Source organism: Littorina saxatilis, linkage group LG6 (genome assembly GCF_037325665.1).
Source record: "Littorina saxatilis isolate snail1 linkage group LG6, US_GU_Lsax_2.0, whole genome shotgun sequence".
In the NCBI taxonomy this organism is placed as follows: Eukaryota; Metazoa; Mollusca; class Gastropoda; order Littorinimorpha; family Littorinidae; genus Littorina; species Littorina saxatilis.
Window position 1 is genome coordinate 3669669 of NC_090250.1, and position 26972 is coordinate 3696640.

General features: G+C 43.1%; 3 protein-coding genes across 4 annotated transcripts in view; 1 reads left to right on the plus strand and 2 right to left on the minus strand.

Moving 5' to 3' along the window:
* Positions 1-2349, minus strand: part of LOC138968325 (neurobeachin-like) — a gene marked incomplete in the record, with an annotated part of 320875 nt that extends 318526 nt beyond the window's left edge. Inside the window, 1 exon segment of the mRNA XM_070340879.1 lies at positions 2077-2349. Coding sequence (XP_070196980.1) covers positions 2077-2235 — 159 coding nt within the window.
* LOC138968333 (transmembrane protein 33-like) overlaps positions 1-26972 on the minus strand; it is a 62508-nt gene that overhangs the window by 23475 nt on the left and 12061 nt on the right. The gene's annotated exons all lie outside the window — the stretch shown is intronic.
* LOC138968328 (septin-11-like) lies at positions 2532-26882 on the plus strand. 2 transcript variants are annotated; one of them, XM_070340885.1, is made up of 11 exons: positions 2532-2650; positions 5276-5402; positions 6366-6479; positions 8012-8093; positions 13066-13206; positions 15089-15206; positions 15576-15665; positions 18314-18410; positions 20257-20413; positions 22338-22470; positions 24545-26882. In XM_070340885.1, the coding sequence occupies exons 1-11, from the start codon at positions 2627-2629 to the stop codon at positions 24701-24703; spliced, it is 1242 nt and encodes a 413-aa protein (XP_070196986.1). In that variant the 5' UTR covers positions 2532-2626; the 3' UTR covers positions 24704-26882. The 2 variants fall into 2 exon arrangements, with proteins under 2 accessions (XP_070196986.1, XP_070196987.1); XM_070340886.1 differs by lacking the exon at positions 8012-8093 and adding an exon at positions 8269-8350.

Below are 26972 nucleotides of genomic sequence, written 5' to 3' on the forward strand. Positions count from 1 at the left end.
ATGACCTCATTTACATGATATACACACGTGTGATTTGAACGATTATTATCTCACGGGTGTCTCTCTCACGTATGTAGGATAATTCCCATTATTATGCTCTCTACATAGGGAAGTCAGGAAATCTTCCATTTCCTTGCAATAATAGTACAATGCAACAGGAAAACATAATAAAGTTGATGTTGCAGAACAATGTAATGTTAGAGAAATACTGTTAAATCCTTCCATAAATCAAGACATCAGATATTATATGCAACAGATGAAGTCAAAGAAAATCCTCAAAATGTATAAATCTTAAAAAGTATAATGTATAACTATAAGATGTTTGACACAAAGTGTCTTAATTTAGCATACAAAAGAAACTCTCTTACCAACCATGCAGTTTTATGCCACGCCCACTTTTTTCACACAGTTTTATGCCACGCTCACTTTTTTCACACAGTTTTATGCCACGCCCACTTTTTTCACACAGTTTTATGCCACGCCCACTTTTTTTCATTCAGTTTTATGCCACGCCCACTTTTGTGAGTTTTATGCCATGCCCACTTTATTTGTTGTCAATTTAATGAGAAAGTTTAGATTGCCTTTATTGTAGCTTCTTCCTTTATCTTTACTCTAGGCCACACCATTTTGCCTCATTTTTCAGGGAAATGTAAAACCATCAACCAACCTCTACTGCACTCAGCGTTCAGTAATACTGATAGTCTATGATAATACTGAACGTACAAGCATTGTCCTTAGCAGTTATAGCATTGTTCTTATCAAACAACAGGGGTCAGGTTTCTCATCCTAGTGTGAACGCATAGTCACGCTTTACGAGTTTGTCATCAGATACTTTTTCTATTTTTTATTTTCCTATTACTAACACAGTAACTAAAACAATCATGTATTGCAAACGGCCACTCCGTTAATTGCAAATTCCACTGATTCAGTAAAGCACTACACATGTATGTCAGATGGAACCCCCATTTTAAAACCTTCAAAGTCTGAGACATAAATCAGGTCTTAAAAGGGAGGGAGTCTTAAAAGGGAGGGAGTCTTAAAAGGGAGGGAGTCTTAAAAGGGAGGGAGTCTTAAAAGGGGGGTAAATGTTCAGAGGTTTTGAACAGAATATCGAAGAAAAACGGGTGTTTTAAATGTATCTTAAAACAGGTGTGTGTGGGGGGGAGGGGGAGGAGGTTCCCCTGCATTTCTAAACCAAATGATTGCTGCAGGATGAAGAACACAAAGAATGCATGAAAGACAAAATGTATACGCATGGTAACCTAGCTGCCCAACCACATTAACTTAGCGGGCTTGATGTGGCACTGAGTTTGACACTGTACAACACATTAATTATTCACCCAACATTAAACAGCTTAGTTAATCAAGTTACCCCTGTTTTAAGTTGCCATGCACTTAAGTTGAAGAAAAACAAACCTAAACATGATGCAGAACTGTAAGAACATGCGTTCTTCTGCATTTAGGTGTGCATTGCAACTCTCTCCTAAAAATAAAATTGTCCTCAAATTATTCATTCATACTTATAGTATGCCATGCACACATGTGCGTACACAGTACACGTCGTAAGACTGAGTGTCATAATGAGGGACATATAACATATTACACTTGTTACTCCCATGCCAAACTGTTCGACACAGGTAAAAGGCATCAGAGCCAACCTGCGCTGACCTGCTGAATGGCATGCAACAAAAATCAATAACCAAGGTATTGTTTGGGATGGTGATCAATAAAGGATGCTGCACAGTGGAGCAATGCATCAAAGAAGAACCCCGTTAGCTATGTTCATTTGGTGCTTACTGCAGGCTACAAAAGGACATTCTTGGTGACCATTTCCTTGACAGTCACATGGGTTTACACCGCACCATGGTGAAATCGATAACCATTGCTGGGTATTGACCCGAAGGCGAGTGAGTGAGTGGTACTGTCCCTTGAACTTCAGGTTGTTCGCCTGCACTGCACTTCTGCATTTGGCCCAGCAAACGCACGACTGCTGACGATGAAATGGCACTTCTTTGGGGGGATTTAAAAAAAAGATAATATGGACACAAATAAAGATTGACATATTCAGTGACTTACCAAGTGAAGAACGGTATCCACGACATCCTTATTTGTCACCTGTCCCACTTTGATCAAGCCGATCAGTAGGCCGAATTTCAGTTCGTCGTTTCCTTCAGACTTTAGTACATCCTGCACCTTTTTTATTTCATTACCGCTGTCGTCTGCAACCACCGCCATGGCTAGGCTGTGGGCATGCAAGCAACGATGTGTGAATTTCACTACACACTCCTACAACATGCAAACTGTAGGGGAGGGGGACACTTCACACTCGATGTGCTGGTACGCCGACAGAGGGACTGAGACGACTTCCGTATCTACGGGCTGAATGTATTTTTGTTTTGTCTTTCAAAAAATATTTAAATTCATTCCTAACATAGCTTTATGTACGCTTTACTTGAGTACATATTTTTTTGGCCAGAACTCCTTTTAGTGATTTTTACCAAATTTGAAAAAAAGCTGTTTCCGCACACAGATCACTCATCGTCTCTTCCGGTCTTTTGACACAGAAGTGTATGCTTCTGTTCTCGAGAAGAATTTAAAGAATTTACGCTTGACCAACATCTTGAAGATGGCTGCAACAGAAGTAGAGAGGGTAAATATGAAGCTTGTTTGTTGCCGTGTCGATTTAGAGGTGGCTGACTAGCTAATTAGGGAGTCTGAGTGACCAGGAAGCATGTTTGAAAAAGTCTGGCACCGCCGAGCCAAGGCTTTGCAGAGTTTGGCCGGTGTTAATGTTTGTGTTACTCACCGATTGGGAAGTGACTGACAGGGTGCAGCCTGTTTTTCACTCCTGCCTGCTTGTGTCAGAGAATGTGTTGCAGAGAATATCTCATTTGACCAAGTTTTAACACTTGTAGAGGACGTTTCTTTCATCCAATTTTCAAATTTTGAATTTATTTTCTTGACTCAGTTAATTGACTATTGAGTAATTGAATTGAAACAGGTGCTGTAGATCTTGGGAGAAGGGAAGACGACATCAAACTGGATAGGTTGTGCATTTATATTTTGGAGCTTAAGGCCATGTCAGACGCACAACACAAAACAGTGTTTTCTTTCAAAACAAACACCAAACAGCGTGTTTCCCATGTGACATCCCCCAAAACGCGTTTCAAGAAAGACTGTTTCCAGTTTGTTTGTTCGTTCATGGGCTGAAACTCCCACGGCTTTTACGTGTATGACCGTTTTTACCTCGCCATTTAGGCAGCCATACGCCGCTTTCGGAGGAAGCATGTTGGGTATTTTCGTGTTTCTATAACCCTCCGAACTCGGACATGGATTACAGGATCTTTTTCGTGCGCACTTGGTCTTGTGCTTGCGTGTACACACGGGGGTGTTCGGACACCGAGGAGAGTCTGCACACAAAGTTGACTCTGAGAAATAAATCTCTCGCCGAACGTGGGGACGAACTCACGCTGACAGCGGCCAACTGGATACAAATCCAGCGCGCTACCGACTGAGCTAGATATCCCCGCCCGCACTGTTTCCAGTGATGGCGGTAGTATGTTTTCAAACCGGTACGCAAACTTTTATGATATAAATTGTCCAGAAAAAAACGGTAGGCTGGTCATTGGAACCAGTAAGAGTCCAACTCAGAGTACTGGATTTGTTATGTTTTCGCATCGTGTTTTGGGTTTTAGAGCGTGCTCTAAAATCTGAAAACACGTTTTGTTAGTCAGCCAATGAACGCGGACGATCAACTCACGTGACTCGGTTTCCGGCACCACGGAGATAGACAAAACTGGCCGACTCAGATGTGGTACCGATTCAGAGTAGTATCGGACCCATGAATCCTAACTAGAGTCTATGGAGCCTGTCACGATTGAAGAGAGGCAATAATATCAGGGGGCGCTGCCAGCCGTGTTGTTTACAAACCCAAACACAGCGCGGTAGCTGGACGGGTCAAGCTGACACTGACTGTATCAGTGGGCACTGCCAGCCTTGTTTAACCAAACACAGGGCGATAGCTGGACGGGCCAAGCTGACACTGACCGATATTTCTGTGAAAACACGCACCGCGCTTTATCTGTGTGTTTCGCATGTGACATCCCCTCTTTAAAAACATGTGTTTCCCCGACGTTTTGAGATGGTGTTTTTGTCGAAAACATGGTTTTGTGTTGTGCGTCTGTCTGCGCCTTTAGGCGACAGGCATGGTACTCTTCCGCCGATCGGCGGAAATCTGCCGAAAACGAAAATCCGAAAAAAAGAAAAAAAAAGAAAAAAAGAAAAAAATTAAAAAAAAAAAAATTTAAAATCTGCTGATTGACTTGAGATTATTATTTTTTCTTACTCAAGCCTTGTTATCTTTCACTTATATCCCTTTGAGCTTCAAGGAGAGGGCACTAAACACATTTGAATTAGTAAAAAGTCGTCAGCTTCAGGGGGCGTTGCCCCCTGACCCCCACAAGAGGTGCTGCCCCTTGCCCCCGCAAGGGGGCCTAAGCGGCCCCCTGGACCCCCGGCTTTATTTCAGCTGAAATTGCCATTCCTTCTGTACCATGCCTGGGCGAATGTCTGTTTCCAAACTATGTACAACAGAATGTCTGAATGGTTCTGATGAATTGGTTGAGGAACCCAAAGGCTCCCTGTCCAATTATTAGCTCTTTAGAAAAGGACTGTTGAACTTGAACTCTCTTGGCCTGAACACAGAACAGTTACATACATGTATGTATGAGATGCGTGCTAGGGCGGGGATGTAGCTCAGTCGGTAGCGCGCTGGATTTGTATCCAGTTGGCCGCTGTCAGCGTGAGTTCGTCCCCACGTTCGGCGAGAGATTTATTTCTCAGAGTCAACTTTGTGTGCAGACTCTCCTCGGTGTCCGAACACCCGCTTGTGTACACGCAAGCACAAGACCAAGTACGCACGAAAAAGATCCTGTAATCCATGTCAGAGTTCGGTGGGTTATAGAAACACAAAAATACCCAGCATGCTTCCTCCGAAAACAGCGTATGGCTGCCCAAATGGCGGGGTAAAAAACTGTCATACACGTAAAATTCCACTTGTGCAAAAAACACGAGTGTACGTGGGAGTTTCAGCCCACGAACGCAGAAGAAGAAGAAGAAGATGCGTGCTGCATGTAATAATGATAATTACAAGTACAAGTAAGTATTAGTATTACTATTACCATGCTGCTAAAGTATTTTATATCGGTTTGGCTCTGCCTATCTTCCCGACATTAGTACATCTACATATGTGGGTTTTATTTCTCTCTGTTAACAGGTTGTTGAGATCTCGAACAACATGAGGAACTTGACCCTTTCTGGTCACGTGGGCTTTGACAGTCTACCAGACCAGTTGGTCAACAAGTCCGTCTCTCAGGGATTCTGCTTCAACATCCTTTGCGTCGGTCAGTGGAACATGATTTTAATCTTAGAGTTCTTATTCGTAGATTCTTTGAGTTGCTTCAAGTTTCCCCTTCCCTAAGTCTTAAAGGAGGCAGCGCCGTTTCTAATTTTTGTGGTGTACTTGATTTGATTATTAATTTATTTCAGATTCTTTGAGATTTAAAAAAAAAAATACGGTTTTCAGTGTAAAGTCATGATATTATATATAATATATATATTTATAAATTATATTCACTGTATTATCATATATATATAGATATATTTAACAAATCTCGGAAGAAAGTCTCTGCTGATTTTCAATTGTTTCTTTCACAATTTCTGATGTTTTATATATTATATAAACAAGTTGAAGGGAAGCAACTGCATCAAAACTAAAATCAGGGATATGCATGAGTGAGTGAGAAGTTTATCTCCCAAACCTTAGACTTGGAGAATAAAGTCAATAAAGGAATAAAGGCAATAGATTGTGTTAGAAGTTCCACAAGTACAACACATTCTGAGGTAAAGGAATGTTTCGTTTACTTTTTTAACAAGTCACAACTATATCGGCTGATATGTTTGGTTGGCTCTGTTTTACAATACATCATACATGTGTAACAGGTACATGTATAATCTGTGTGTGCTGTTTTACAATACATCATACATGTGTAACAGGTACATGTATAATCTGTGTGTGCTGTTTTACAATACATCATACATGTGTAACAGGTACATGTATAATCTGTGTGTGCTTGTTTTGAGTAGTATTGATTTGCACACACACACACACACATACACATACACACACACACATACACACACACACACACACACACACACAATCTGCTGCACTTTCAAAGTTTATTTTTGTGACATTTTCCTGTTAATTGAGCAGATTTATTAGGCCAGTGGTAATACAAAATATCCTCTCTTTGGTGTGTGAGAAGCAAAGGGAAGTAAGCGGTCTCTTGATGGTGGTTTTGCAGGTGAAACCGGCATTGGCAAGTCAACCATGATGGACACGCTGTTCAACACCAACTTTGACTCAACCCCCAGCTCTCATGATCTGCCTGGCGTCAAGCTGAAGGCACACACCTATGGTACTGTCTCTGTGTTGGGCTGTCAATCAGCGTCATTCTCATTCCACAGTTATGGCTTTATGTACTGTGGAACCCCCCTTTTAAGACCTAAATCACAAGTTTTTAAATCCTGTCTTAAAAAGAGACAGTTTTAAAATGGAGGTAAATTTACATAGGTTTTGAACACAACATCGTAAAAGTTTTAAGACGTATAACAAATCTGAGAAATTCAGGTCTTAGAAAGAGACAGTCTTAAAATGGAGGTAAATTTAGGCCTGAAAAAAAATAGGTGTGGTTACGGTAACCCGACCTACCCTATTTTTTAGGGGCCGACCCTATAACTTTGTATTACATTTGTCAAAAAAACAAGTGCAGAAAACGCAATGAAAGCCAAATCGCCCGAGTCGCACACTTATTTCCCTGTCAAGTAGGATTAATTTGTACACATTAGAAAAAAAAGTTTAAAAAAAAAAGTGATTGCCTACCTTCCTACCCTATTTTTTTTGGCTATGTTACCGTAACTACACCAATTATTATTTTTGGCCTTACATAGGTTTTGAACACAACATCGTAAAAGTTTTAAGACGAATAACAAATCTGAGAAATTCAGGTCTTAGAGACAGTCTTAAAATGGAGGTAAATTTACATAGGTTTTGAACACAACATCGTAAAAGTTTTAAGACGTATAACAAATCTGAGAAATTCAGGTCTTAGAAAGAGACAGTCTTAAAATGGAGGTAAATTTACATAGGTTTTGAACACAATACCGAAAGAGCAAGGTCTAAAATTGAGGGAAGTTTAAATTGACGGGTCTTAAAAAGGGGGCTGCACTGTAGATGCAGACGTTGATGCAGTGACCTAGTGTGCATCCCTATTTTGTTATAAAGATGATCAGACGTTGATGCAGTGACCTAGTGTGCATCCCTATTTTGTTATGAAGATGATCAGGCGTGGGAATTTCCGCGAAAAGGAAAATACGTTTCAGCAAAAATTAACAATTGTCCGCGGCAAAAAAAAAGGTAAATTAAATTATATGTATACTATTGTCTCTCTATCCATAATTTGCTTACACGAGAACTATCAAAATATTGGTCTACAATGCTAAAATTCTTTTTCTTTCCAGGGGGCTTTGCCCCCCTGATCCTCCCAACGGGGCTCTGCGCCTGTACCCCGCCGGGGCCTAGGCGGCCCCTGGACCTCAGCCTATTTTCAGAGTTTTTTCTGTTTTGGAATTCCCATGCCTGATGATGCTAACTATTTTTAATGAAACGGTTGTTTTTTGTCTAGCACAGTAGCAGTCTGAGTATCGTTTTGCGTTCACTTGAATTTAGTCTTCAAATTTTAAACTTATGTGGTGGTAGCGATAATATTTTAAGTATCAGTTTTACCGTGTACGAACTCTCTTTCAGATTATTTCAATCTAATGTGAAATGTTCACATTTCTTTCTGACAAACGGTTGAAGTCTTTTGTTCAGGTTCAGTATCACATCATGTGTGGTTATCATGTAGACAAATAACATATACCTGGATTGCTAGACATGTCTAAATTTCAGACTTGACCGAGAAGAACGTCCGTCTAAAGTTGACGACCGTTGACACCACAGGCTTTGGCGATCAAATCAACAAAGCAGACAGGTAACTAGGGCGACACCTGTATACACCTCGTATATATGACATGTGATTGAGGTAACGGCTATGAGGAAGGGAGATTATCCACTGTGACAGGTCCACACATCATACCACATCGCATTCATCCCCTCCACATGTGCGTGTGCTGATGGCTCGCTGTTTTGTCTCTTTCCACTTGCAGAGCTACGCGAGAAGAATGTCTTGTTAAAACTAACGGTGGTCGACTCTGTTGGGTTTGGGGATCAGATAAACAAAGAGGATAGGTGAGCGCTGGCTGTTGTTGCCTTGCTGTCTGCAGCATGTTGGATTCAAGTTTGGCTGTTGTGCTGTGCTGTGGTATCGCTGTGCTGTGCTATCGCTCTGATACGCTGTGCTTGGGTTCCGTATTGCACGCCACGCTCCCTCTCCATCTTTTTGCAAGCTTGTATTCACCATGTTTGATTGTTGTCGCTGTTTCGTTTTTGGGGTGTCATTTTCAGTTTTGGAAGTGGTAGAATTAGACTCTTGATTGTGGGTTTTTTTTCTCACAGAATGTAGTAAAGCAGAAAATTTGCATTTGATAATTTGACTACATGTATCACTAAGTATCAGTTCTTTTGATAGATGAACATTTTTAATTTTTTGATTTTATTGAGGCTGTGGGAAGTGACGACTTTATTCTTTGTTGCTCTACATCTTAAAGATCACTCTATCAGCTGCAATCAGACAGGGAATGATGCTGAACATATGAAAGAAAGAAGAGAAAAATGATATCAAACAGAAGAGTTCAGGTCTGAGATTGTCACTAAAAGTATAATTGCCAAGATGTGCATTTGCTTCCATATTATGCTATACGGTTAACTTTGTCATGATACACATGGGCTTTAACTAAAAGATAGACCCCTCCAATGTACTCACAATCACATACTCAGTCAACATGGGTAATACGTGTACGTAAAGAGAAGTATAATCTGTGCAATGATATGATGAAAAGGCTTTCTCAGATTGCTTTAGTCATTCAAACTGTATCAAGCTGCGTGTATCTGTAAAACAATCCTGCCGTCCAGATCTCATACTTTCAAGTACATTGGTGCTGAAAGAGTTCAGGCAAATGACATTTTGTGCTACTGTATCATTCACTGTTTTATGTGAGTTATTGACGTTTGTGCATATATGTGTGTGTGTCACTGTGTGTGTGTCACTGTGTGTGTGTCACTGTGTGTATGTATGTAGAAAAGTGTCTACATGAAAAATAGTTTGATCAGTTAATGTTGTACACATTCATGAATGTTAAGCATGTACTGTAAAGAACTGTTTGCATGCTAGCAGAAAGGACAGATGGCATGGGACTGTGGTTGTTGCCTTGGTTTAGATTGCAGGGCTAATACCTTTCCGGTTCTTGTCGGAAATCCGGTTTTTGAAAACTTTTAAAACCAGAAAATCCGGTTCCTTAACTCATTCGCTGCGCGTCTAAATTTCCCCTGTGTTCCCTGCCAACGCGTGATTTAGAGCCATTTTGAAAAAATTATTAAAAATCAACAACACAAGATAACCTTACATACCTTATGTTTTTGCAAAGTTTGGAACTTACTCTTTTAGAAAATATATGAAACATTTGAAAGTACATACCTTTTGTTGTCTTCATATCCAGGCAAAATATCGAATTTGAAGCAAAACAAAAAAACTTTCTACGTCATGGGTTCATCATACACAATGTCATGATCGACACTTGCATTGCCCGAATCATCACCCAAATGATCGTCCATTGGCACAAAATCGTCACCAGAATCTAAAATATCATCTCCACTATCATCATCACTGAGGTCAAGATCAGAACCGTACTGAATAACACGTTCTAGCACTCTTTTCAAGTTACTACGTCTCAGCAGAACGATCCGCCATCTTGGAAAAGTCAAAACACGTGGGTCGCACACCGTCAACAAGATTTTTATTAATCCCAACAATTTAAGGGAAGGAACTGTTTACAGTGAATGGTACCACTGTAGACAGATAGAAGTTCATTGCAGGGGTTGTTTCCCTTGGTCAGCAGGACCGTTTACACCGTTAAAAATTCGTGATATCCGTCAGAACTCAAGTACTGGCACGCAGCCAACGCTAAACACAGGTGTCGGAATTCCAGTTCCGACACGCAGCGAATGAGTTAAAGTAAAACTTTGTTCTTTGTCCCTACAAAATAATTTTAAAAAATCCTCAGTTTCTGGGGGGCGCCGCCGTGGACCCTGGCCTTTCAGGTTTTTCACTTATTTTTGGTGCTAGCCCTGAGATTGTAGTTCCTGTGTTCAGCTTTCAGGGAGTGTTTTGGGAACACAACTGTACACGTACTAACCTTTGGGTTTGAAAGAGAGTTTCGTCTGTATGTCATAGAGCTAAATGTGTGTGTTGTGCCCAATTCATGGAATTGCCGAAATCGTGGAATTGGCACCATTTTTGCCCATTTTCCGTAATCGGAGAAATTGGCAGCGTTTTGACGAAAATGCGTAAAGCCTTTGTAAAACTTTACCATTTCCCGTTAACCCAAAATTAGCTGCTGATTTTGTGAAATAGGCAATATTTAGAAGCCTTTGTCCATTTTTGACAAAACCTTAACGAGTTTTGCCCCTGACGTGAAATGGGCAAAGATGTTCCAGATTCCGCGAATTTGGCAATTACGTGAATTGGTCGCAACATGTGCATTGTTTGTGTGTACTCGGTGTGTTGCATGTCCCAACCCTCCCCTTGTAGCCTTGATCCCACATCTTCATTTTCACCTTAGCCCCCGGCCGCGCCTTCCATTCCTTAGCAGAATGCATCATCACCATCCATTCTCTGTGTTGTTGCCCCACCCCCATCACCTTAACCCATCAACCCAGTCTTCACCCACCCACCCCCATCACCCTACCCCATCAACCCAGTCTTCACCCACCCACCCACCCCCATCACCCTACCCCATCAACCCAGTCTTCACCCACCCACCCCCATCACCCTACCCCATCAACCCAGTCTTCACCCACCCACCCATCACCCTACCCCATCAACCCAGTCTTTACCCACCCACCCCCATCACCCTACCCCATCAATCCAGTCTTCACCCACCCACCCCCATCACCCTACCCCATCAACCCAGTCTTCACCCACCCACCCCCATCACCCTACCCCATCAACCCAGTCTTCACCCACCCACCCCCATCACCCTACCCCATCAACCCAGTCTTCACCCACCCACCCCCATCACCCTACCCCATCAACCCAGTCTTCACCCACCCACCCATCACCCTACCCCATCAACCCAGTCTTCACCCACCCACCCCCATCACCCTACCCCATCAATCCAGTCTTCACCCACCCACCCCCATCACCCTACCCCATCAACCCAGTCTTCACCCACCCACCCCCATCACCCTACCCCATCAATCCAGTCTTCACCCACCCACCCCCATCACCCTACCCCATCAACCCAGTCTTCACCCACCCACCCCCATCACCCTACCCCATCAACCCAGTCTTCACCCACCCACCCCCATCACCCTACCCCATCAACCCAGTCTTCACCCACCCACCCCCATCACCCTACCCCATCAACCCGGTCTTCACCCACCCACCCCCATCACCCTACCCCATCAACCCAGTCTTCACCCACCCACCCTCATCACCCTACCCCATCAACCCAGTCTTCACCCACCCACCCCCATCACCCTACCCCATCAACCCAGTCTTCACCCACCCACCCCCATCACCCTACCCCATCAACTCAGTCTTCACCCACCCACCCCCATCACCCTACCCCATCAACCCGGTCTTCACCCACCCACCCCTTTTGACCGCACAAAAGCAGTGTAATACAGTTCTTGACCTGGAAGTGTTTTTGATTCTGTAGTCTGTGATGTCAGTATTTTATTATTTTGGATGTTGTAATTTTGGGCTAACATTTGATATTTATAGTTGATGGGTTATCTTTCCTTGCTGTAGCAGTATTCAGTATTGTATGTCTCTTTGTCTTTGTTAAAACCTTCAGTTGTTTACGGTTTTGGGTCTTTCTCTCTGGGTCATTTCTTCTGCATATACCGCAGGGTCTTTTATCATACATAGACAAAATTAGAAACCATCCATCTTTATATTGGAACTATCTTCTGCTTTTACAGGAAGCAGCCCTACTCATATGGTTACTTTCAATTTGCCCTGATTATCTGAAGGAGTGAAGCTGAAACAATGAAGAATGTATCAGTAATAACCAGGAAATATCATCTATCGAAAGTTTCAAATCATGTAGTCATAACCTGGGCTTATTGCTTACTAATGAAAAGATGTAGTCAAATGGTTATGATTTTATTTTTCATCCACTGCAGGGATATTGTTGAGGAATTGAGGTCTGAGCTGTGATGGTCCAAACATACTGATATAAGATGTTTATTTAATGTGTTGGATTTGTCAAAAATTAGAGTCCATTTGTGCCATTGTAACCTGAAGCAATGTGGATTTTAAGATCTGGGTTAAAAGTAGATGTCTGTTAATCAAACAGTGTGTGTGTGTTGTATTTAGCAAAGTTCTAGCTGTTGTTGCCAACCCTTTAATTATACCAGATTCTGAGATATGAAGGCATGGGCTTTTTAGGGTGGTTTTAAAGCTGAAGAGATTATTTGTTAGATCCCGAGATTACGCAATTTTGCGGCATGATTTTTTTTCTCTACAAAATTGTGTGGGCAAGTTAAGGGGCATGCTTTCAGGATGTTTTGATCTTACAGTGTTATATGATCATGCCTGGTGTGTGTCACCTTTCTTCCAGTATCAGGCAGTAACATTGACATGGTTTTTATCTTACAGTGTTATATGATCATGCCTGGTGTGTGTCACCTTTCTTCCAGTATCAGGCAGTAACATTGACATGGTTTAAACCAAACTTTAATATCGTAGCATATGTACAATATTTGGCATTAAGGAACCGTACTCAAGAATGATGCTTTATATTAGAGATTCCTAACATTTGCATGCTTTCTGTGAAAAGCTGGAAGCCAATCGTGGACTACATTGATGCCCAGTTTGACGCCTTCCTGCAAGAGGAGCTGAAGATCAAGCGAATGCTGCACAGTTACCACGACAGTCGTGTCCACACCTGTCTCTACTTCATCGCTCCCACCGGACACTCGTGAGTTGCTCTTACTGTTTCTTGATCATGGGTGTTACTCTTCCGGCTTTTGCCGGATTTCCGGTTTTTGAAAAAATCTGAAGCCGGAAATTCCGGTTTTCCGGGTTTTCAAACAAAAAAAAAGCTTCGTTTCGCTAAGTTGAAATAACGAGCAGCGGTTCCGATCCGACTTTTGACACCGTTTCGCGTGCTTTCTCGGTTCGCTCCCTTGGATTTGCCGCCATCTTGCTTATTATGATTTGGTTTCGTCGGTGTCCAGAAACTTTCTTTCAAACTTGAGCATTTTGGACCCCTGCCTTTCAGGTTTTTTGATTTTTCCCAGTAACACCCATGCTTGAGACATTTCTAGGATGAAGGTCGCTTGTTCATTTCAATACTCGTTATTCTCTTAGGTGTCAGGAGATTGATTCCGCATAAAGCTAACTTACTCGATTACGCATGTCATTTGCATTTAGAGCGCTTACTTCCCTTTGTTTTTCAAATCTTAGTTTGAGACAGTTTTACTTGTGTATTTTTTATTATTTTTTTTATTATTCTCTTTATTTATATAGCGCCTTAGGCCCCCCCAAAAAATAGGTCTGTTTACGGTAACATAGGCCAAAAAAATAGGGTCGGTAGGTCGGGATTTTTTGTTGTTGTTTTTTTTGTTGTTTTTTTCAAAAAACCCATATTTTTACGTTATTTTGCTGCCCTACACGCCACCAGGCGTGAAAGGCAGTAAGTAGGTAAATTGCAAAAAAAACAAGATTTTTTTTTTTTTTTGTTTTTCTCCCAAATGCAAAAAAAAAGTCTAGGGTCGCGCGAAAAAAATAGGGTCGGTCGGGTTACCGTAAACAGACCTATTTTTTGGGGGGGCCTTATCCGAAGTTCAAAGCGCTTTATGCCGTGTGAGATGGAATTTTTTACACAATATATCACGCATTCACATCGACCAGCAAACCTCAAGCCTGTTAGGCGAATGTTCACCTTTCGCGGCCTTTATTCCAAGTCACACAGGTATTTGATGGACATTTTTATCTATGCCTATACAATTTTGCCAGGAAAGACCCTTTTGTCAATCGTGGGATCTTTAACGTGCACAACCCAATATAGTGTACACGAAGGGACCTCGGTTTTTCGTCTCATCCGAAAGACTAGCACTTGAACCCACCATCTAGGTTAGGAAAGGGGGGAGAAAATAGCGGCCCGACCCAGGGTCGAACACGCAACCTCTCGATTCCGAGCGCAAGTGCGTTACCACTCGGCCACCCAGTCCATGTTCAACCCTTTGGTGGCAGAAACATAAATACTCCAAGTTGGTTTCGCCTTTGTCTTTCTTCCTGTTATGAGGGGAAACCTTTGTCTTTCTTCCTGTTATGAGGGGAAACCTTTGTCTTTCTTCCTGTCATGAGGGGAAACCTTTGTCTTTCTTCCTGTTATGAGGGGAAACCTTTGTCTTTCTTCCTGTCATGAGGGGAAACCTTTGTCTTTCTTCCTGTTATGAGGGGAAACCTTTGTCTCTCTTCCTGTTATGAGGGGAAACCTTTGTCTTTCTTCCTGTCATGAGGGGAAACCTTTGTCTTTCTTCCTGTTATGAGGGGAAACCTTTGTCTTTCTTCCTGTCATGAGGGGAAACCTTTGTCTTTCTTCCTGTTATGAGGGGAAACCTTTGTCTTTCTTCCTGTTATGAGGGGAAACCTTTGTCTTTCTTCCTGTTATGAGGGGAAACCTTTGTCTTTCTTCCTGTAATGAGGGGAAACCTTTGTCTTTCTTCCTGTCATGAGGGGAAACCCGGTCATGAAAGGGAGGGAGTCTTACATTGGGGAAGGATCTGAAAGTGGGGTTCCGCTGTATTGCAAGTTGTCATGTTGCATGCTAATCGTCTGATCTTGACTGTGTCCAGCCTGAAGGCCCTGGACCTGGTGACCATGAAGAAACTGGACAGCAAGGTCAATATCATCCCCGTCATCGCCAAGGCCGACACCATCACCAAGTCCGAACTCAACAAGTTCAAGGCCAAGGTGAGCATCGCATGACACAGAAACTGTTGTTGCTTTTGCTGGTCATAACACGATACTCATGTCATCAATACAGTTAGCTCAGGCTCGGTAGCTCAGATGGTAGAGCACTGGATTTGTGATCCGCATGTCATGCGTTCAAATCCGGGGCTGGGATTGACACGGGTCAGCTTTATGTGCCGACTCGGATGGTATCCATGTCAAAACCCAGTCACCACTGTAGCATGTAAAAAATCTGTCTTTCTGCCACCAGTGCAGGCGGCTGATGACACCTAAACACACGCACATGGGCAACGCAAGTATCCTAAGGATTCATAACAAAGCTGTTCACTGATTCAAGTTGTACATACATTTGCCATGTTTATTATTCAGATCATGAGTGAGCTGATGGCGAACGGTGTTCAGATCTACCATTTCCCAGTTGACGACGAGACTGTGGCCGACACCAACAACTCCATGAACGTAAGTGGTTACTACAAAATTGTCTGGTCTAAAGAAATGAGATGAGCGTTGTTGTTTGTTGCTCAACGAACATAAGCGGGTGCTGCATCTGCAACGTTAGCCAGATTTGTTGAAGGTGTGTGTTATGTGGTTGATGTCGTCAGAATAGACGATGTTCAATAATAACTGTCTTCTGAAGGGTTTGTATGGGTTATGAAGGAGTGAATACACTTGCTTTTACTTAGTCAAACTTCTTCACGTGACATTATTGGCCAGTGGCTAGCAAGGTGTGTGTCTGGTGCACGTGGACATGACATTATTGGCCAGTGGCTAGCAAGGTGTGTGTCTGGTGCACATGGAAATGACATTATTGGCCAGTGGCTAGCAAGGTGTGTGTCTGGTGCACGTGGACATGACATTATTGGCCAGTGGCTAGCAAGGTGTGTGTCTGGTGCACGTGGACATGACATTATTGGCCAGTGGCTAGCAAGGTGTGTGTCTGGTGCACGTGGACATGACATTATTGGCCAGTGGCTAGCAAGGTGTGTGTCTGGTGCACGTGGACATGACATTATTGGCCAGTGGCTAGCAAGGTGTGTGTCTGGTGCACGTGGACATGACATTATTGGCCAGTGGCTAGCAAGGTGTGTCTGATGTACGTGGACATGACATTATTGGCCAGTGGCTAGCAAGAGAGTGTCTGGTGCACGTGGACATGACATTATTGGCCAGTGGCTAGCAAGGTGTGTGTCTGGTGCACGTGGAAATGACATTATTGGCCAGTGGCTAGCAAGGTGTGTGTCTGGTGCACGTGGACATGACATTATTGGCCAGTGGCTAGCAAGGTGTGTGTCTGATGCACGTGGAAATGACATTATTGGCCAGTGGCTAGCAAGGTGTGTGTCTGGTGCACGTGGACATGACATTATTGGCCAGTGGCTAGCAAGGTGTGTGTCTGGTGCACGTGGACATGACATTATTGGCCAGTGGCTAGCAAGGTGTGTGTCTGGTGCACGTGGACATGACATTATTGGCCAGTGGCTAGCAAGGTGTGTGTCTGGTGCACGTGGACATGACATTATTGGCCAGTGGCTAGCAAGGTGTGTGTCTGGTGCACGTGGACATGACATTATTGGCCAGTGGCTAGCAAGGTGTGTGTCTGGTGCACGTGGACATGACATTATTGGCCAGTGGCTAGCAAGGTGTGTGTCTGGTGCACGTGGACATGACATTATTGGCCAGTGGCTAGCAAGGTGTGTCTGGACAAGGAGCACGTGTAGAAAGCTTGCCTAACAAAAATCAAGAGTTTTCACTCTTTCCCAACCCATTCAAACCCGACAGAGTTATTTCCTCTTTGTCTCTTCTGGTCAGGGGAGTGTGTCTGTGTTTTGGATGTTAGTACAGTGAAAACTGTCAAATACGGTCACTGGACTTAGCGGACACTCGCAGAATACGGACAGTCAGTCTCGGCACGGTCTGCTTTACACTGTAAAACACCTGTACGTTACGGCCACCTCGGCATTACGGACGCGGACACGTATTTTGGGTCCATAATAAGTCATATACCGTACTTTCCGGGTGACAAGGCGCTTCGTTATCTAAGACGCACCCCCTTCTTTTTAAAATAAATTGTAATCCAGTCACCCATTGGACGCAGGGGGCCGATAGGGCGCACCAAAATGACCCAGTTTTTGCCATGAGAGGTGGTTCCCCTGTCATATCTGAGAGAGGAAACACTTCCTGCATCGGGGTCAGTGACCGGTCAGTGACCGACTTTAACTGAGTGAAAATATGTGTGCTCTGTGTGTGCGGCCAGATCAAAGGCAGTGGAAATCTGTGTGTGCGGCCAGATCAAAGGCAGGGCAGTACCTAGTAGCTGAAACATGCATTATCACAAGTTTTTAAACTTGTTTTACAACAGTCAATATTAAATGTTTCTCTATTTAATCTAAACAGCTTCTGTTTTTCTTATAAATGTACATGTACATGTGCAGTACTCTCTCTCTCTCTCGCTCTCTCTCAACTTGACTTTGTCGCGTTTACTTGCACCTGTCTAATAAGGACACCTGCAGAATAAGGACACTTTTGTCGGGTCCCAAGGGTGTCCTTATTTGACAGGTTTTACTGTATATAATGTACAGAGTTATTTCCTGACTTTGTCTCTTCTGGTCAGGGGAGTGTGTCTGTTTTGGATGTTAGTATATAATGTACAGAGTTATTTCCTGAGTTTGTCTCTTCTGGTCAGGGGAGTGTCTGTGTTTTGGATGTTAGTATATAATGTACAGAGTTATTTCCTGACTTTGTCTCTTCTGGTCAGGGGAGTGTGTCTGTTTTGGATGTTAGTATATAATGTACAGAGTTATTTCCTGAGTTTGTCTCTTCTGGTCAGGGGAGTGTCTGTGTTTTGGATGTTAGTATATAATGTACAGAGTTATTTCCTGACTTTGTCTCTTCTGGTCAGGGGAGTGTGTCTGTGTTTTGGATGTTAGTATATAATGTACAGAGTTATTTCCTGACTTTGTCTCTTCTGGTCAGGGGAGTGTGTCTGTGTTTTGGATGTTAGTATATAATGTACTATGTGTAAAGAGAGTGAGTGAATGGGTGTGTGCGCTTTTGTGCGTCTGCACTACTCTCCTGTCTGAAGACATGATCATTGTTGTTTGTTGCAGACCCACTTGCCATTCGCCGTGGTGGGCAGCAACGATGAGGTCAAGATCGGCAACAAGATGGTCAAGGCTCGTCAGTACCCCTGGGGAACGGTGCAAGGTAGGGACTACAGTATTTGTCTTTATTTTTGTTTGTGTTTTGCAAAATGTTATTGAAAATAATCAACATGAAACAATTGATAACTTTGAGAACTGAACAAGAGAGAGAACTCAACATGAGGTAGCAGCAACATGTTCACTCAGCACAACATAACAACCCTAACAAGGTTTTGCATACCTTCACAACCTCCAAACAAGTCTTCCTGTATCAAACTCAGAAGAGAACGGCTGTTTTGCTGTGGCAATGGCTTCAAATGGTCTGAGAATTTGTACTCTCTAAAACTTGCAGGGCTAACACCTTTCCAGTTCTCGTCGGAAAATCCGGTTTCTTTAAAGTAAAACTTTAAAACAAGAAGAGCAAACGGTCGATCGAGTCACTTTCGCAGTTCTGAATATTATATGAGGCATCAGATGGACAGGAAGAAATTGCTATTCACAACACAATGAGTCACGTTCACATAAAATTTGAGCCTGGTCACTTTTATAGTTTCCGAGAAAAGCCCAACGTTAAGTTGTGTGTTGCCGAACAGAAAAGGCTAGTTATCTCCCTTGTTTTTCTGATAACGTTCGTAAAAGGCTACAGATGTAAATACTTTGATGTAAAGAATAATCCTACAAAGTTTCAATCACATCCGATGAACTTTGTCAAAGATATAAAATGTCTAATTTTTCCTTTGACGCTGACCTGTGACCTTGAAAAAGGTCAAAGGTCAACGAAACCATCGTTAAAGTGTAGAGGTCATTGGAGGTCACGACTAAACAAAATATGAGCCCGATCGCTTTGATAGTTTCCGAGAAAAGTCCAACGTTAAGGTGGTGTCTACGGACGGCCGGCCGGACAGACTAACACTGACCGATTACATAGAGTCACTTTTTCTCAAGTGACTCAAAAAATGGAACTTTTTTAGTTTGGATGGTTGATGGAGGCAAAATGTGTATTATTTTATAGTTTATTAACATACATTTTGGTACGAGGAGAGGCTGTTTTTTGACCCTCCCGTCGTGGACCTGGCCTTTCAGGTTTTTTACTTTTTTTGTGTGTTAGCCCTGCGCTTGACAGGTACCCTTCCAGTAGCTTCCCCTGTAGTCTCACTGCAGAAATGCCGAACACTGAGTTAGGTATGTTTGTGATGAGCGTGACGGCAGTTTGATGGTTTCTTGTTTCAGTGGAGAACGAGAACCACTGCGACTTTGTCAAGCTGCGGGAGATGCTGATTGATGGTTTCTTGTTTCAGTGGAGAACGAGAACCACTGCGACTTTGTCAAGCTGCGGGAGATGCTGATTGATGGTTTCTTGTTTCAGTGGAGAACGAGAACCACAGCGACTTTGTCAAGCTGCGGGAGATACTGATTGATGGTTTCTTGTTTTAGTGGAGAACGAGAACCACTGTGACTCTGTCAAGCTGCGGGAGATGCTGATTAATGGTTTCTTGTTTTAGTGGAGAACGAGAACCACTGCGACTTTGTCAAGCTGCGGGAGATGCTGATTGATGGTTTCTTGTTTTAGTGGAGAACGAGAACCACAGCAACTTTGTCAAGCTGCGGGAGATGCTGATTGATGGTTTCTTGTTTCAGTGGAGAACGAGAATCACTGCGACTTTGTCAAGCTGCGGGAGATGCTGATTGATGGTTTCTTGTTTCAGTGGAGAACGAGAACCACTGCGACTTTGTCAAGCTGCGGGAGATGCTGATTGATGGTTTCTTCTTTCAGTGGAGAAGGAGAACCACAGCGACTTTGTCAAGCTGCGGGAGATGCTGATTGATGGTTTCTTGTTTTAGTGGAGAACGAGAACCACTGTGACTCTGTCAAGCTGCGGGAGATGCTGATTAATGGTTTCTTGTTTTAGTGGAGAACGAGAACCATTGCGACTTTGTCAAGCTGCGGGAGATGCTTATTCGAACCAACATGGAGGACCTGAGGGAGACAACTCACTTCCGCCACTATGAGCTGTACCGCCGACACAAGCTGGAAGAGATGGGCTTTTCAGACTCTGACACTCGCAGGTTTGTACTCTTCACTATCAGCTTGTCTTTTGTTTAGTTTTTTTTTGGGGGGGGGGGAGGGGGAGATTGAAGACATGAAGCAGTGATTGTGTAAAATAAAAAGTCCTGATGTTTTTCTGATTTTCATGTGAAAACCCAGCAATCAGTCAGTCCTCCTAGTTTTCTTTGCATGTGAAAGCATACCCTAATAAAGATAAAGGGCCTGGCAGCTATGTTACTGCACTTTACTTTGACTGGCTGCAGTGACCAATTGTCAATTTTTTGTGTGGGATGTATGCTTCCTGCTGTTTGGGGACATTTTGTAATGTTATGAAAAAACTTACTGCATAAAAGGGAAAAAAAGGGAAGTTTGATCTATTTATTGTGTATGTCGTGATACATTTGATTAATATACTTACCCAATTCTCATAGTTAATACCCTCCCATCCATCCCCGCTACTTAATTTCCTACGGGTTTTTGAGAAGTCTTGATTGATTATTCCGGATGCCGGCGCTCACTTGGTGCGCGGTGGGTTATGGGGTGGGACAGGGCATAGCAACGGCTATGGCGTCTGTTTTTAAGCATGGTTACCACCCTTGCAAGGGCAGGTAATTTGAGTAGTTTTTCGACATCTATCATGTGAGATTGAAGTCAATGCATTTATGAGAATTGGGTAAGTATATTAATCAAATGAAAATTTACTATTGAAATTTTCCATTTGTGATGATGAATATCTGTATGTATGTAAGAGTTCAGATATGAAATAAATTCTGAGTTCAGATTCAAATCTTCAAAGACCGCTGGGTCGAAATATCTGTGATTGTAACGTATTGTTTTGTCAATAATAAACATTCCAACAACTTACCTTTCTTGTTTTTAGAGTTCAGATATGAGTTAAAATGTAGTGAAGACATTGTCGAATTTACTTGCCCTTTCATTTAAAATAGTTTGTCGTCATGAACTTATCATTTCATTTTAAAGGACATTACACTTTCAGTTTTGAAGGGCAAAGACCGTTTACTGCAGCCATTGTGCTGAGGTGAAATGCTACTTTTTTCGTGAACAAAGGATGTTAGTATTGTTACAGTTGGCTTTTGTCAGCAGATCTATTGTGGATCAGTGCATGCATGTGTATGTTTTAGTATGTGTGTTTTGTGTGCATATGCATGTGTGACATTGCATTTGTGCGTGCAACCATTTTGGGGCTAATCATTATTGTGAAAAGTTGTACTTCATATACAGCCTTTCGCTCTGCCTACAGATTGCACATAAGATTAAGTACTGTTTCTGTTATTCAAACTTGTAATTTTTCTTCTCTACCCTCAGTACAGTGGAACCCCCCTGTAAGACCTCCTAAAGTCTGATAAAGCAAGGTCTTAAAAGGGAGGAAGTCTTCTTCTTCTTCTGCGTTCGTGGGCTGAAACTCCCACGTACACTCGTGTTTTGCACGAGTGGAATTTTACGTGTATGACCGTTTTTACCCCGCCATTTAGGCAGCCATACGCCGCTTTCGGAGGAAGCATGCTGGGTATTTTCGTGTTTCTATAACCCACCGAACTCTGACATGGATTACCGGATCTTTTTCGTGCTCACTTGGTCTTGTGCTTGCGTGTACACACGGGGGGTGTTCGGACACCGAGGAGAGTCTGCACACAAAGTTGACTCTGAGAAATAAATCTCTCGCCGAACGTGGGGAGGAACTCACGCTGACAGCGGCCAACTGGATACAAATCCAGCGCACTACCGACTGAGCTACATCCCCGCCCTAAAGGGGAGGGAGTCTTAAAATGGGGGTAGATTTACACAGGTTATGAACAGAAAGTCTGAGAAAGCAAGGTCTTAACAGGGAGGGGGTCTTAAATTGGGGGGTGGGGGCCTTAAAAGGGGGTTCCATTGCAAGGATGTATGTTATGACTGTGGCTAAACTGTGTGTGTTGTCTCCAGCCTGTCTGAGACGTACGAGCAGAAACGGCAGGAGCACATTACCAACCTGCAGAAGAAGGAGGACGAGATGAGACAGACTTTCGTCATCCGCGTCAAGGAGAAGGAGGGAGAGCTGAAGGACGCAGAGAAAGAGGTGAGCAGTGCTTCTCACATGCAGGGAGTACATTCACATTGCGCCCGGGGCTGAGGTGCACGAACCCAAAGTGGGTGCCACCTAAACGGGAGGTGCACGAACCGAAAGTGGGTGCCACCCAAACGGGAGGTGCACAAACCCAAAGTGGGTGCCACCCAAACGGGAGGTGCACGAACCCAAAGTGGGTGCCACCTAAACGGGAGGTGCACGAACCCAAAGTGGGTGCCACCCAAACGGGAGGTGCACGAACCGAAAGTGGGTGCCACCTAAACAGGAGGTGCACGAACCCAAAGTGGGTGCCACCCAAACGGGAGGTGCACAAACCCAAAGTGGGTGCCACCCAAACGGGAGGTGCACGAACCCAAAGTGGGTGCCACCCAAACGGGAGGTGCACAAACCCAAAGTGGGTGCCACCCAAATGGGAGGTGCACGAACCCAAAGTGGGTGCCACCCAAACGGGAGGTGCACGAACCGAAAGTGTGTGCCACCCAAACGGGAGGTGCACGAACCAAAAGTGGGTGCCACCCACCCAAAGGGGAGGTACACGAACGCTAGGTAGCTTTGGGTTTGCTCGCTTGGCAAGAAAACATGGCGGCCACGCAGCTGCTCATCCGATTGGCTGTCCATGGTTTTTTACCGACCAGTGCAGACGACCTTTTCGGAATCAACCGATGGTGTTTAATTCTTGCGTAGCGAGCGGCTAGCCAAAAGAATATCTCACCTGAAAGAAACACGCGGCAGTTTTGAAGAGAACTTTCACAACCCATACACACCTGACAGAGTTATTTCTCAACATTGTCTATTTTGTTGCCACACAGAGTTATTTTTTAACATTGTCTATTTTGTTGCCACACAGACAGAGTTATTTCTCAACATTGTCTATTTTGTTGCCACACAGACAGAGTTATTTCTCAACATTGTCTATTTTGTTGCCACACAGACAGAGTTATTTCTCAACATTGTCTATTTTGTTGCCACACAGCGCGACAGTATATTTCCCCACGAAAGTTTTTGAAAACATTTTCAATAATAAGAAAGTCAAAGCACCTGAAAGACCCCCATTCCTAAATGCTTATGTACATACACCATTCAGCCATTTAGCAGAAAGAGTTGGGAGGGGAGGGAGAAAGGGCGGACACTTCCAGTCAATTCTCCATTCAAAGACACTTTTTGTACTATCCAAAAGCATTTCAATTCTTGTTTTTCCCTCAGGTGCCAGGAGACTGGTTGTGTATAACTCTCACTTACTGATGCCAGGAGACTGGTTGTGTATAACTCTCACTTACTGATGCCAGGAGACTGGTTCTGTATAACTCTCACTTACTGATGCCAGGAGACTGGTTGAGCATAACTCTCACTTACTGGTGCCAGGAGACTGGTTCTGTATAACTCTCACTTACTGATGCCAGGAGACTGGTTCTGTATAACTCTCACTTACTGATGCCAGGAGACTGGTTCTGTATAACTCTCACTTACTGATGCCAGAAGACTGGTTCTGTATAACTCTCACTTACTGATGCCAGAAGACTGGTTCTGTATAACTCTCACTTACTGATGCCAGGAGACTGGTTCTGTATAACTCTCACTTACTGATGCCAGGAGACTGGTTCTGTATAACTCTCACTTACTGATGCCAGGAGACTGGTTCTGTATAACTCTCACTTACTGATGCCAGGAGACTGGTTCTGTATAACTCTCACTTACTGATGCCAGGAGACTGGTTGTGCATGACTCTCACTTACTGATGCCAGGGGACTGGTTCTGTATAACTCTCACTGATGCCAGGAGACTGGTTGTGCATAACTCTCACTTACTGATGCCAGGAGACTGGTTGTGTATAACTCTCACTTACTGATGCCAGGAGACTGGTTGTGCATGACTCTCACTTACTGATGCCAGGGGACTGGTTCTGTATAACTCTCACTTACTGATGCCAGGAGACTGGTTCTGTATAACTCTCACTTACTGATGCCAGGAGACTGGTTGTGCATAACTCTCACTTACTCTATGACACATTGTGTGTGCATTTAGACCGCTTACTTCCCTTTGTTGAGCAGTTCTCTGTCTGTTTCAGTTGCACGCCAGGTTTGACCAGCTCAAGAAACAGCACGCCGACGAGAAGAAGAAGATCGAGGACAGTCGCAAGCGGCTAGAAGACGAGATCAACCTGTTCAACCAGCGCAAGGCTGCCACGGAAGCTCAACACTCCACCATGGGAAAGAAGAAGAAGTAAAACACTCAACACTGAGTAGATCTACATCACTGGGCAGCTCCCTTAGAACAAAACAGTCTTTTCTCTATCCATCAGTGCCAGTGTCGTGAGATGCTTGCCGTTTACAGACTGACGCTAGGGTGCTGTAATATCCAAGGAGATCGGTTTTGCTTGTGTGGTTGCTAGCCAGTGAAATTGAACTGCACACTATTTTATCTGTCATTATTGAGCAGAACAGTTTCGTATGTGTGGTTGCTAGCCAGTAAAATTTAACAACGCCACACCATTTTAATCTGATGTATTTCGTGAAGCTGTCGATAAACACTAACCGTATGAAATATTACAAATTTTGCATTTGGGAGACCTAACCCTGAATAAAAGGAGCGTTTGTCCATTTTCTGATGTGTGACTGGTTAGTATTAAAGTCTTAAGCTTTTAATTTTGTGGACCATGAGGAGACGTTTTATATCAGATTTGATTGCTAAATGACCAACATCCAAGGTATGCATTTCAGGTCAAAGACCATGTGAAAGTCATGTGTATGATAATGTGTATATGGGGAACACCCATCCAAGAATTTTAAATCATTTTAAGTTTTGTGGACCATGAATGAGTCTTGTGTATGTGCTTCCACGTGTTTCATACCTACTTTTGTATTTTGCTACTTGCGCTTGTGTCGCGGCACTGCCGAACTTTTCATTTTGAGGCTAGGAATCTGAAGCTGCCCTTGTATATTTTGTGCTCCAGAGCCCGTATGCAGGAGTCGAGTTTAGAGACTTTAGTCAGGGATAAACTGCACTTAGGGTACAGTTAATCCCGGACTTAAGTCTTTGACCTTGACTCGTGCATGCTGACCTTGGACATCGTTTTGTTCTTTGCTCACTCACGGATCATGAAAGATGTGCCTGCTTACACATCTCAGGGCATTATTCACACTACAGTTGCAGCATACTGGTGGTTTCTGCACAAAATTGTTTTGCATTTATTGTGTCTGCTAGTGCTAGTGTTTAGACTTGCTTTCCTTCCTGTCAACCGTAGCAGATCTGTCCAGACTTGTACGCAGAATTAAAGTATTCTTCAACGTGGGACACACACCAACAACGTGGCTGTGTTCTGTTCAAAGTGAAAAGTCTTCGCTGAATGAATTGTACGCATTGGCACTGGTGCCAGTGACAACATGCGTGTGTCAAAGATAAAGGATGGGTTTATTCCATGTAAAGTTAGTACAGCTATGTATTGGCTGACGTGATCGTATGCACATACTGTTCTACAGGAAGGAAGGTTCCGTTTCTTCAATGTCCAGAAGTGTCAAATCAAAAGTTCTTGTCAGTAAATGCTGTTCTTGATTAGTATACTATAGATCTCTCTGTAATAGTCGCAAGTCTAGTCAGATTTTGAGCAGACAGGGTAGTTAAAATTATTTTGTTCCTTTTTAGTTAGTGCACTGTTGGATTATGTTCTTATCTGGCCTTGTACATTTATCTTGCAATCTGGTCTGTGCCACACAATTCTTTGTGTAGAATCTGTTGTTGTTTTTATCTCACAAATCTTCCTCAGTCTTTTCTTGCCAGCCAATCGTGGATACTTATAGTCCTTTTTGTGTATCTTAGTTTATACTGCTGAAGGTATTCTTAGTCAAATGCTTTTTTCTTGTTTTGTGGTTTCCGCTTTGCATGCATGTTGTCGTCTTATCTGAAGGATTTTCTCTCTTTTATTTAATTGGCTGCTTGCTAGCGTTTCTGTTGTTTAATTGTTGTGTTTGGATGACTGTAATGTAATTCATTTCTGTAGTAGGTAGCGTACAGGCTTTTTATATGATTTTCTTTCAAGAAGGGGCACAAGGATTCAAGCATATCACAAAACAACACCGCACAATGGGTGTTCATTTTTTGTACAGTTCAAAAATGCAGCCATTCCACACAATCACAACAGATATTGTCAACCCTCGCTCATTGTCACTCTCTCTCATATTATATTCCCTTCTCTTACTGCTTAACAAAAATGTGAAGATAATCATTGTATTCCACACACATTATCCACACTTAACCACACACGCCCTGTGTAAAATTGTGCAATATCCACCGTGTACTTAACCTTATCCTTGTACAAGTGCATTATGTTCAAAACTAGGATTGTTTTTCATCTTTATTTGTATGCATGTGCATGTACAACTTTGTATTTAATAAAAACACAAACTCACTGACTGTTGGAACTGTTACAATGTGTGTGTGTCAGTGTTTGTGTCAGTGTGTTTGTGTGCGCACGCACTAGCAAGAGTGTGACTATACAA

Coding starts and splice junctions, on each gene's coding strand:
- LOC138968328 (XM_070340885.1), top strand. CDS start 2,627: ATGGCTGCAACAGAAGTAGAGAGG. Junction 6,480..8,011: donor GCTGAAGGCACACACCTATG/GTACTGTCTCTG, acceptor TCTAAATTTCAG/ACTTGACCGAGAAGAACGTC. Junction 20,414..22,337: donor TCAGACTCTGACACTCGCAG/GTTTGTACTCTT, acceptor TGTTGTCTCCAG/CCTGTCTGAGACGTACGAGC.